This window comes from Excalfactoria chinensis, chromosome 9, assembly GCF_039878825.1.
Source record: "Excalfactoria chinensis isolate bCotChi1 chromosome 9, bCotChi1.hap2, whole genome shotgun sequence".
NCBI lineage: Eukaryota > Metazoa > Chordata > Aves > Galliformes > Phasianidae > Excalfactoria > Excalfactoria chinensis.
In genome coordinates this window covers 6,321,352-6,333,730 of record NC_092833.1, presented here as the reverse complement: position 1 = coordinate 6,333,730, position 12,379 = coordinate 6,321,352, and the positions used below count along the sequence as shown (strand labels likewise).

Sequence of the window (12,379 nt, the reverse complement as noted above, 5' to 3'; positions counted from 1 at the left end):
CTCCCTCCCTCTCTTCCCCTCCCCTCCAATTCCCCTTTCCTTCTCTTCCCTTCCCTTCTCTTCCCCTCTCCTCCCTTCTTTTTCCTTCCCCCACCCACCTCTCCCCCTTCTCCTCCCTTTCCCCCTCCCCTCCCCTCCCTCCCTCCCTCCCTCCCTCCCTCCCCTCTCTTCCCTCCCCTCTCTTCCCTCCCTCTGCTCCCTTCCTCCCCTCTCCTCCCTCCCCTCTCCTCCCTCCCTTCCTCCCTCCTTTGTTTCCCTCTCCTACCTCCTTTCCTCACTCTCTTCCTCTCTTCCTCCCTCCTTTCCTCCCTCCTTTCCTCCCTCCTTTCCTCCCTCCCTCCCTCCCTCCTTTCCTCCCTCCCTTCCTTCCTTCCTTCCTTCCTTCCTTCCTTCCTTCCTTCCTTCCTTCCTTCCTTCCTTCCTTCCTTCCTTCCTTCCTTCCTTCCTTCCTTCCTTCCTTCCTTCTTCCCTCCCTCCCTCCCTTCCCTCTTTTCCTCACTTCCCTTCCTCCCTCCCTCCCTTTTCCCCTTCCTCCCTTCCTCCCTCTCTTCCTCCCTCCCCTCTCCTCCCTCCCTTCCTCCCCTCCCACCCTCCCTTCCCTCCTCTCCCTTCCCTCTCCTCCCTACAAAGGTACATGGCACACTGGGGACAGTAATAATGTTAAGTCCCATTTTGGTAAATAAACCATCACCCCATCCTTCTCACTAGCAGCTTTGCCTTAGCCACTTCTAGAGTAATCCACCACTTTTCTTCATCTAATAACTTCATTGTGGGAAGTACTTTTTCACACCAGACCTGGCCAGTCTACATGGGGGTTGGTAGCTGTCAGGGCAGAGTTGGCAGCAGGGAGAGCTGGGCATCGCCTGGGCATCATCCCCAGCATGCTGTGGTGTCTGCCTCTTGCTGTAGCCCTTCTCTGGGAGGCCTCAGGGTGCAGGCTCAGCTCTGAGGTGCTCCTCTCTGCATGCTCCAAGCAATCCTGCTCTTCTCTAGGGCACAAATGTTGCAGCGGTGGCAGCATCTCTCCTGCATCCAGGCATTCAGAACAGTGACAGAGTGCGTGAACAGGAGGCTAATTTTATTTTCCTCAGGGTTTAAGGGCTTTGTGCGAATCTCCTTGAAGTCTTTGAAGGACTTCTATTGCTGCAGTGGCTTTGAACCTGACCCCAGATGCACAATTAACTTGCAGCATGTGTTAGTTGCTATCTGGCTTGCAAATATGAAGTGGTACTGAGCAAACCTTTGGAGGATACACTGACTACTTGTGAATGTGCAAAGTTGCACATTGATCTCAGTCTTTTCAAAGGAGCATGACTGCGGATGTATGTCAAACCACCCCCAGTATGTTGCAGCTACATTCTCTGTGCTCTTTCATGTGCTTTTTGTACGTGTTCAGTTGGCATTATGAGCTCTGAGGTTTTCTCTGACGTTACTGTACAGTACTTCAGGGAACTCATCTCTCATCACCAATAATATAAAATGAAACTAAACTCTGGTAGGTCTTGCCTTGCTAACTGCTCTAGCTGGTGCGGTTCCCACTGTGCCAAAAATTATAAAGCCATACAAGATTTAAAATATTCCCAGTGCAGAGCAACAACTTTTATAGACAAAGAATAAGACTTCTTAGTTTTGAAATATCAGTGCTATGAAATTGCGTTTTTGGCAGCAGTGCTTAAGCCACATGGACTTGCAGTACTGTTTTGTAAGCTTATTCCTTAATTAAGACTTAATTTAGGTCTCCAAGCTTAAGAAAACCTATGAAACCAGCAGCAAAATATTTGTGTGGAAAATTCTGTTTGCACGGAATAGCAAATTTATACTCCTTGTGGATTTTTGATGTTTTCAAACTTGTATTTCTTTCTTCTGTTCTTTTTAAAGCGTGTTAAAAAAACCAAAACTGATGCTGTGTACTTTATTTAATACAACGTTTTGTAGAAATTAGCTTGGAAAGCACATGTGATTACCTTTTCTCCAGTCACCTCGAGTAAAACACACCTGAGATTATAAAGCATCATGAAATGCACCATATTCTGTCTCAAACACTAACAGTTGCGAGAGATCATTTAGAAACAACTTTGCTTTCATATCTTTGTTCATAAATGCAACATTCTAACAATAGCAATAGAGAGAATGATCTGTGTAATTGTATTTTTATAGGACTGCTCTGTCTTTTTCTGGAGGAAATCTCTTTTCCCAGATTAAGTGGTCTTCTGTTCAGCTCTAAGTGGAATAATGCTGCTTCAGCAGCTGTGGAGAGTTAGGGGAATGTTTTTCTGCAGCCTTAATATGGCATTTTGATAGGGACCACTCAGTGACTTTGACTTTTAGTGAACAAAATAGGGTAAGGACACAAAAAACTCACTGCTTTTTTTGTGTAGACCGGATAAAAGGAAAAATACTCAAAATAGCTGTTCAGAAAGGCTAAGAAGATGTGATTAAGCTGGATTTATTGCTAGATTTTTTTTTTCTTAACAGCGTATTTTCTTAAATCAGTGCAGGGAACGTCTCAGCCCTGTAGCTTAGCCCTTAGACAGAGTGTTGAACAGTTCTGAGCTATTCCTGGTTTAATACTTAAGCAGAAATGGCAGAAGCAGTAGAGAAACCAAACATTTAAACAGCTTTAAGTAAGTCCTCTGCTGTGACCGTGCTCTTTTGACATCTGCAATTAGTGTCTGAAGTAGAATAGAAATAAGTAATCTCAATATAGTATACAATGAAAAAATATGGTAGTTAGCATCTCAGCTCCCTGGGGCCTGCTCCTGCTAATATGAGCTCAGCAGCATGAGCTTTCAACCTGGGCTTTTTACAGGTGACCTAAAGAGAGTGCAATCCCTTGATATTTGGAGACCGAACATTTTTAATGTTGGAATTCGAATGGTAAAATCATTTGAAGAAACAAATGCCTGGCCACCAGTTTGAAGCTTTTTTAATGAAGTGATGGGGTTATAAGGAAGTTTGGGCAGGGAGTTGCTTTAATTTTCCAGGCAAAAGAAAGGTACCTGGGCTAGCAGGAAGCAACACTGGAATCCAGTGTCTGTGTTTCACCTATCTTTGTTCTTCTTTGCAGGTTACATATTTGGGTAAAGTTTCCACAACAGGGATGCAATTTTTGTCTGGCTGCACTGAGAAACCAGTCATTGAATTATGGAAGAAACACACACTTGCCAGGGAGGATATTTACCCAGCTAACGCTCTTCTGGAAATTCGCCCTTTCCAAGTCTGGCTGCATCATCTAGACCTCAAAGGCGAGGCAACAGTCCACATGGATACCTTTCAGGTAGCACGTATAGCCTACTGCACTGCTGACCACAACATCAGCCCAAACATCTTTGCTTGGGTCTACAGGGAGATCAATGATGACTTGTCCTACCAGATGGACTGCCATGCTGTAGAGTGTGAGAGCAAGTTGGAGGCCAAGAAGCTGGCTCACGCCATGATGGAGGCCTTTAAGAAGACTTTTCACAGCATGAAAAGCGATGGCCGGATTCACAGGAATAGCTCATCAGAGGAAGTGTCTCATGGATTTGAATCTGATGATGGCTGACTGAACTCATTCATAATTCAGCAAAGGCAGAAACGGCCTAGGGAATCAGAGCTGATAGATGAATAAAGCAACAGTTGAAATTGGGGGACAAAAAGACTGCCAAGCCCTTGGCTGACTAGCTTTTTAAATCAAGAGAGTAATTTGGTACCTAAAGATATGCATCATTTAAGTAATTACATTACATTGAAACCTGCTGCTGTTGTAAACACGAGGAAAAAAGCTTCCCCCTCTTTTGTCCCAGATGTCTTGCACCCACTCATTGCTGTCCCTGTCTCATCTCTGTAGTTCAGGTGCATACTGCCAAGTAGAGCCATTCCTGTTAATCTTAAAAGGCTAGACAGGCAATATTATTAGTTGCTCCTCTGGCATTCCTAGCTGGGGGCTGGTGATGATGCAGAAGAGCAAGCAGACCTGGAAAGCTCCTGAAGAATCTCTGTGATGCATCGCAAAAATCATTTGATCATACATAGGCTAAGACAGCCATACATAGCCTTTTAGACTAGTGGCCTGGCATTCTGCAGTTAATTCACATTTCACAAAGTAAAGAATGAAAAAAGATGCTTGTATGTACACATTATATCATATGCTATTCTTTATTTTATTCATTGTACCTATTTTCTTAATATACCTGCTGCCACCTCTTTCACTCAGCACCAGTAGTTGCAGTTGCAGACTGCAGGATACCAAAAAGGGTAGGCCCATGGTGGCTAGGAGTACAGCAAGCCAGCACCCTTATCTGGGCATTTACAAGCTCTTATATGCTCCCCAAGTGAGTGGCCCACTTGTAAAGAGTTGAGGGACTTCTTGGGTCTGTTGTCAGTGTTCAAACTGTCCTTCTCATCAACCTCAGGTCTGAAGTGATATGAAGATGATAGCCTCAACTCTGTGTTCTGTTGGCCCTGGTTGGATGGAGCTGGTGCTGCCTAGTCAGGAAGCCGGGGCCACATTACCATAAAGATCAAAGGAAACGGTCCAGTAGGAGCCAGATTTGAATATCTGTTCTGGTTGAGAAGCTCATGTTAAGATTCTCATACCTTTCCTTGTCCATAGATATAAAGAGTCATGCCTTTCTTAAACACAGATGTTTAATAAAACTCAGATAAAAGGAAAAACGTGTTTCACTTGATATTTTTTAAGGCCGAGAGCAGATCAGTACTTTGCAAACAATGCTGCTCCTTTGTACAATGCTATTTGTAATTTTGGTACTGTTAGGGGCACTGGGGCACCTTACAGAAGCCTTAAAAGAAAGCTAACTGAAGCAGATAGCTCACTGTGTTTTGTGGGGTTATATGCTTGAATGCAAGTGCGTATGTGTGAGTCCAGTGTTAAAGCACGTAGATTGAGCATGGAGATATACCGAGGAAGGCCCAAAACCCTTAAAATATGCTTATTGCTTTGCAATGTATGTAAACTATTTTGCAGCATAAATGCATTCATACTTTAATAATAAAAAAAATGTTTCAGTTAAAACGTGGGAATTTTAAGCTGTTTTTCCAAAGCAAATGACAAGGTTTTGTTTCATCTACGTGGGTTTTTTGTTCATTTGCTCGAGGGGAGTGAAAATGTCAATTTACTTCCATCTGACATTGCAACAGTCTTCATGAGAGTTATCCTCAGTAGTTTTTTACTTTAATGTTTGATGTAAATTACTACTAATAAACTACACTATGTAGATAGGATTTATAATTCTGGCTTTGCAGGAGCCTTCTGAGATACCTGCACCTCAAACCACCGGGCCAGTTTATCAAACCACTGGGCCAGTTTAAATGAGCCCTGCTTACAGAAACTGCAGAATGGCTCATGGCTTAGGTGTGGGTAATGCTGTCATCCTAAAATGTGATGGAAAGTACAGCAATAGCAGCAGGGTGGCACAATCCTAGCCTGCAGCAATTAAGAACAAACCCAAATGCAGCAGCTATGGACATAGAAAGAAAGAAAAACTGCTTACCTCTAGAAGGCTTCCAGTAGGCAGGGAGATCTAGTGAGATCCTATTGCCTCCACTGCCAGCCCTTAAATGAGGTCTGGGAAGGGGTGCATCCTGGCTTCACCCCTTCTAGTCAATCAGGTACATTGCATGCACCTGAGCTCCCTGGGTTGGCCCTGCCTGCCCACCAGGTGCTCAATCACTGCTTCAAGTTGTAACTTGGCATTTCCACTACAGTGTGGCATCAGATTGTGGATTGGGGAATAAAACACCAGGCCAGAGGGTTCCAGAGCTATTTCTTTCTTTATCTTTGGTTATCAGTTTCCAGATAAAGCTTTAATTTTTTGTTGTTGTTGTTGTTCCTCCAATGCTCATTTGGAAGCTGAGGGCAGCATTTAGGCTGTATGTTGGTCAAAATAAAATCTGAGGCCTGTCACACACATATTTTTGTTTCTACTAAAGACAAAATGAGGCAAAACTTACTTCAGCTTTTGACAAATTATTTTCTTTTGCACAGAGATGCTGCCATGTTTTCGAATCTTTATTTGCTTGAATGTTCTGCCACCAAAGCTGCTCCAAATCAGCATGAGAGCCCTAGTTCCATCATCTCAGGCCGGTGAGGCCGACAGTCCCACACACAGCCCACGGCACGGCGGCTGCTGCATATATGGCCCCCAGCAGCCTCAAACTGCTTGGAGGAGCTCAGGGAGTTCTGGCAGGGGCAGCTCCTGCAGTACCCAGCACTGTGGTGTCTGCAGCACTCCTGAGCATTCTGAGACTGAGGATTACAGGGGAATTCTGAATGATAAACATGAAGCACAAAGCAGAAAATTCTCGTCCTTGTGATCATAAAGTCAGACCATTTGAAACACAAACCAGATATTTTCTAAGGCTACAAGCATGCAGGAGGATGTGAGGGAACGTGAGCTGCAGTTTGTCTTAGAAAACATGAGATTTGAAAAATAATCCGTTTCATGAGTTTGGATCCTTAGATCACTTTGAATTCTGGCCAAATCGTTCCACATTATCAACGCCAAATGTGTGATAGCATTTGCATAAAGGAGAAAAGCTTTGACTCCACAATATCCAGAGTATCAGTTATCACTGAATATCTGTTGCCAGTAGATACAGAATGAAACAATACATTAAACTTTCCCCTCAATTAATCTGCTGGAAAAGGAGGATCATAACATTTCCATCAGAAGTCCCTTCCAGTTGGCTGAAGACTTTTGTTTTCCACTACAAAGAGCTCAGTTTTGGATCTCACCATATCCCTTTGTGGGCTGACAAGTTCCTTCAGTGTCAGCCAGGAGAACTCAGAAGGACTTTATTTCCTTTTTCTATTTGTAGGGGGCATAGAGAAGAGTTAAATATCTAAGTGTGCTGTTAGAAGGAAAAAGGAGAGCCTTTAGGCCATTAGAGCTCAATATCAGTGCACAGCATCTTTAGGTTCTCTGCTTGTACACATATATATGTATATATACATGTGTACGTATGCATATGCATCTTTAAATTTGATGCTTGCTAATAAGGTTTTCACGTGTCATGGGTACATGTAATCAGAGGTGTATTTGTGAACAGCGGTCAGATAAATGGCTGACTTCTTAAAAAGTTCTTCTTTTGTTAGTGGGAAGCAAGGTACCTTGTCTAGCTACATACAGTATTTGATATCCTATATGTAGTATTTACCACTTACCACTTACCACCAGAGCTGGTCCATTCCACGCCTGATGAGCTGCTGTAAGCATAATGTATGATTGGGCTCATTTTCCCCTGTGGCAGTAGAGCTCTGAATCGAGATCTCTTAAATTATTAATTTGTGTGTAATTGGGAAGTGATAGTTTAAATGTATGGTTGTTATCCTGTTGTTTAGCATTGTCTGCTAAGCGTTTAAAGAGAATGCATCCTATGTACAAAATAGGGACATCCATTATAACTTGTTTCTTATGCACTTTTAAACAGACACAGGGTATTTTTCAAAGGTTCCTCTTTTGTGAAGGTCAATCAGAGAGTTTACTTCCTTTTCTGTACAATTTATGGTGACTGGCTGCCCTTATCCACTGCACCAGGAGCATGTAAATGGGCCTTTTGTCTCCACAACACTGTCTTCCTGCATGCTGCCCTGGGGCCAGGCTGGTGGCAGATATATGGATTTGATGAAAATGATTGTGTGTCTGTAGAGATGCTATTGTGTCTCCTGCTGTGTGCTCCCTGAAAGGTGTTTTACAATGTATTGGTTGTTAATATACAGATGGTAGCAAATGTACAGAAGGAATAAGCAAAGGAAAACTCACCAGTGGTGGTGCCTTGGCTGAAGAAGTTGGGGCAGTCCTCACTGGTGAGCAATCTCCAAGAGATGCTGCCTCAGTGGAAGTCAGACCTTAAATGAGGTCTCAGAGGGGATGGAGTTGAGCTCCACCCCTTCCAGGAGCACAGCTACATCACTCTCACCTGTGCTCCCACAGCTGACCCCATACTTGCCTCAGCTGATTAATCAGAGGTTCAGGCTGTGATTACCAATCTCCCATACATATATATTGGCAGAACAGCCCCAGTGCATGTGCTGCCAGCAGGATCAGAGCTGTGAGAGCTGCTCTTGAGCAGGACAGATACAAACCTAGCTTACCCTGCTGGAAGAGGAGCATCAGATCACACGTCTCAGCAACAGAAGTGGTCTGCAGCAAGCTCCTTTTGGAAGAACTGAGTTGAAGAAGTAGATTTGTAATGTACAGCCAAGGTAGCATTAAAAATACTTGGAGTAACAGTCTCCACCTCCCGAGCACATCCCAGCAGTACGTTTGAAGATCCTGATGCTGTTCGAATCACCTAAGGCAATGGAGCTTGAGCATAAGCCTAGCATCTTGTGGCAGCAGGTCATGTAGGCAGAGATGTGATTTCCAATTACTGGTAGGCAGGAGGGGAGCATCCAAGAGTGCTTGTTTTGATTTTGTTTGTGGTGGAAGGTGTATGTGAAAAGGCTATTAATGTTTCCTCATCAGGAGGAAACTGCTCGTGTGTTAACACTGAGACTGGGTGCACTTTGATGGGCAAGATGAGAACTCCTAATGAAAAGGCCACAAAAGCAGCCCAGAAATCATGGCAAAAAAGTGGTTTTTTTATACAAAACTTGACCATGCCTTCACGAGGGAGAACATTACTATGCTGACTGTGGTGCCTCTTTTCTTTCCCAGCCTCCACCATCAGAACTGTGGGAAGATGTTACCAGATAAGTTGTCTGTTGTGCTTTGATTTGCGTTCTGCATTACATTCTCTGTTATTTTCCTGTAAATTGTATTGCTGTCAGAAAGAGAAGAAACATTATAATCCTATGAATAATGCATAACGTGGATGATTTTTTTCCCTTTTTCGTGAGCAGAATAGATTTTCTGTGAACAATGGACAGGAGACGATTGCTGGCGTTGCCTTACAGATTTCATTCTGGGAAAGAAGTAATGATGTTTGAAGGTTGGTATCAGTCATGTGCATGTGGAAAAAGTAAGTAAGTTATCACTATCTGTCTCCAATTAGTTACCACTTGTTTAGAGAGAGTGGAAAGAGTTTCAGACATAATTACTGTGGATATTATTAATGAAGGTTTTCTTGCACAGTTGGGTTAGATTCTTGTGGCCTTGCTCCTGAGTGTTTGGTGCCATGCCGCTGCTCCCTGTCTCAGGCTCATCTTTAATGGATCCCAGACCCAGTGGTTTCAAGTAACAGCAGATATTCCAAATCCTGGGAGAATAATGAAATATGCAGAGGAATGTTAAAGGAAACTCCTCTGGAAAGGAAAAGTAGGGTTAATGATGACATTGTTGCCAGCGGAATATTTTCATAGCCATAAAACATGTTGGGCTTATCCAAATGCAGAAACAGGTGAAAATGGAATTGTACCATAGCACAGAGGTGCTCCAGGCTGACACACAGTGCTTCATGCTCACCTGGGCTCTCCTAAGGAGTTTGTTCCTGATTCTCTATGGGCTCGCCAGGTTATTTGTGTTTCTTCTTGCCAGCTCTCCTCACAAAACTAAAAGGCGCTCTCGTCTCCCTTTCCTGTTTCTAATTACTGTTTCTATTCAGCAGTGAAGGGAGGAGTGCTGTGAGGAGCTGGAGCCAGACGTACCATGCCAGGACCTGCAAGGTCTCTGCTTTGCTGCCACGGCCCTCCTGCTTTGCCCATCCTCTGTGTCCCCAGGAGGTCATCATCACCTCCAATAAGCTTTGCTCTGCTCTCTGGGTGCTGTGTCTTCTGTAGATCCTGTGCCCCAATGACATTTGTGACCTGCCAGAAAAATGTCTCTCTTTCCCCGAGTGCTGTGGAAGTGTTTATGTGATAAAGTGTTGGTCTGTGTGGAGCTGAAGGGAAAAGGCCAGTGCCCTTTCTACTCTTGGCAGGAGGATGACCAGCAGCAAGTGCCTGGCAGTCACTAAGTCATTCATTAGAGGCCTCTATGGGTGTGCTCACAGGAGAGCAGCCACGTCTGTACTGCCTCTGCTGATGGGAAGCATGGATGTCAGGACGGCAGTGTGGACAGGACTGGCGTCCCAGCTGGTGTGGGACAGCCCAGGCATCCCTGGCTGTGGGGTGCTTCAACAGCTCAGACAGGCTGTGGGTCAGTGAGAGCTGGGGGAAACATGCCAGGTCAGGACATTCTTGCAGTGATCCTGCAGGAATCACAGTGCTTCATCTGCCAGCAGGACAAGGTGGTGCCGAGTTGTGCTAAGCTGCCCCAGGCCAGCTCACTGCAGTGCAGCAGGTTGCCACGTTCCCAGTGCCTTGCTTACAGAAATCTTAATTTATGCTATTAGAAATGGTACGAACAAAGAGTTTGAGCACGGTTTATATTTTGCTTGAGCACTGCAGTGGGTCTCAGCTAATTCATCAGCACTGCTTCGTTCTGCTCGAAATCCGAGGGAATGGCTCCTCTCCCGGGGCATTTCTTCCAACTTAATTGCCAAGTTATAGTGAAATACGAGGTTCGCTGTTGTCTGCTGAAGCACTGGGGATTCTGTTTTGTTGGCACATTTTTCATGACCCCGTGTCAGCAGCATAACTAGGCTATGAGATAATTTGTATGCTTTAGACGAGCAGCTGAATGCATCTTCTCCAGGGAGAAAAATAAGTTTGATCGGTCCAGCAGCGCTAATTAGCTAAAACTGAGAAATAACTTTAATTCTGTAGATTAAGTGATGTCAGACCATGCAGGACGTTCATAACTGCTAAGCAGGTGGAAATTGAAATGGTCAGAACTGGCAGAAAGTGAGACTTAATAAAAATGAGAAAAAACATACCTGTATCTGGGAAAAAATAATACTACAACTCAAAAGGCTGTATAAAAACCCAAAGGAAAGAGTGGTGGGTTCTTATTTCCTTGCTTCAGTGCTTTAGTTTTACAATAGCTTCCCTCTCATTTCCTAATTAAGCAATTCTGAAGTTGTGAGAAAGGACAACTGCCCTGTTAGCCCAGCTCCTCCTCCTGGTGCCGTTGCAGGTGTCCTGCTGTTGTTGCAAGATCTTGGATGCTATTGGCTGGATTGAAATATTGTTGGCAGCAGGGATGAGGATTAAATAGCATAGGAAGAAGCAGATTTGTAATGGTGTCTGCTAATCCTTGAACTATCTCTCTGTGATGTACGTGGCTTTAAGGAGCGATGAAGGATGGATTCTGCGCCAGTTTTTGCCCTACACAAATCTCCCTGCACAAAAGGTAACTGCATAAAAATCCTTTTATTGGGAGGTGCAGCAGTGACCAGCCTGGCAATGCAGTTCTCCAGCTTCTTGGAAAAGAAGTGTTTCCATGGGAGAATTAGAAATCCTCCCCAGGAACTGAAGCTGCCAAGGCTTATTGTGGCTGGGAGACCAGTGGTCTGATCCCAGCAGCCTGGTCAAGGAGGGACATCAGCTCCTGCTGGTCACCACAGAGCTGCAGCTGGGAAAACAGCTCACAGACAAGCTCTAGTCTTTGTTTTGTTTTCAAAGCATTTTGCCTTTTATTTCCTATTTCTGTAGTCCCTGCCATGTCAGGCAGGATCTTCTGTGGCCAGAGGTCCTGCTCTGCTCACTGTTGGAGGCCGTTTCCCTCACCAGCTGCAGAGCATAACTGTTTGTACAGCTGAGCCATGGTGCACTTAAACATGAAAATCACAGCATCACACAATCACAGAATCATCAAGGTTGGAAAAGATCGCTAAGATCATCTAGTCCAACTGTTAACCCTTCCCCACCATGCTCCCCAAAGCAAGCCCCCCGGTGTCGCATTTAACCTGGCCATGAAAACCTCCAGGGACAGTGACTCCACCACCTCCTTGGCAGCCAGCTGGTAAGATTTTGTCCAGTAGTAATACATGTTCGACAGCAGGGAGCGTATCTGAGGAGGAAAACAGTGAAGGTAAAAAGCTTCATTCTTCAGAGATTCCTGACGGCATTCTCATTTGTTGGGAGCTGGTCTGAAGTTCAGAGAGACCCACAGTGAAGTGGCGATGCATCTCACGATGCAAACAAGAGAAAATGAGTTTAATGAGTGCTGCATGCCCTACATCCCATAATTTTATCAGTAAGCTCTCAGCCTTCTTGAAATTACTCTGAAATTGGCAGCCTAGATTAATATTCTCCATCGCTTAATATTGCCATCACATGCGATTTTAGTTCTCAAGTGACTCCAATTTTAAACTTTCAGTGATTTAAACAGCTGCACTGTGCACAGACTCAAGTGAGGACATGCTTTTGTAATCAAGCAGCCCAACTCCAAATGTTATGGTTTGATGGTTACTGTGCCATTCAAACTATGCCCCATTACACAGAAGTGCATTCCTTTGATTTTACCAAAGAGACCATAAATATGACAAAAAGCATAGCTGGAAAACATGATTTCATGCCTGGATTTTTCAGCTCCTTTTAAATACAAGGAATAAA

At 44.3% G+C, this 12,379-nt stretch overlaps 1 protein-coding gene and 1 long non-coding RNA gene across 3 annotated transcripts in view; both read left to right on the top strand.

Moving 5' to 3' along the window:
• Positions 1–5,010, top strand: part of PID1 (phosphotyrosine interaction domain containing 1) — an 82,435-nt gene extending 77,425 nt beyond the window's left edge. Inside the window, exon 3 of one of the 2 annotated variants that reach the window (XM_072344416.1) lies at positions 3,068–5,010. In XM_072344416.1, the coding sequence (XP_072200517.1) occupies positions 3,068–3,544 (477 nt within the window). In that variant the 3' untranslated portion in view covers positions 3,545–5,010. The remainder of the gene's footprint in view (positions 1–3,067) is intronic. The other variant, XM_072344417.1, reaches the window with a different exon arrangement.
• Positions 5,011–5,905: 895 nt separating this feature from the next.
• Positions 5,906–11,813, top strand: LOC140256345 (uncharacterized). Its single transcript, XR_011904681.1, has 3 exons — positions 5,906–8,376; positions 8,846–8,934; positions 9,550–11,813. It is a non-coding gene; the product is annotated as an uncharacterized lncRNA (long non-coding RNA).
• The last annotated feature ends 566 nt before the right edge of the window (positions 11,814–12,379 follow it).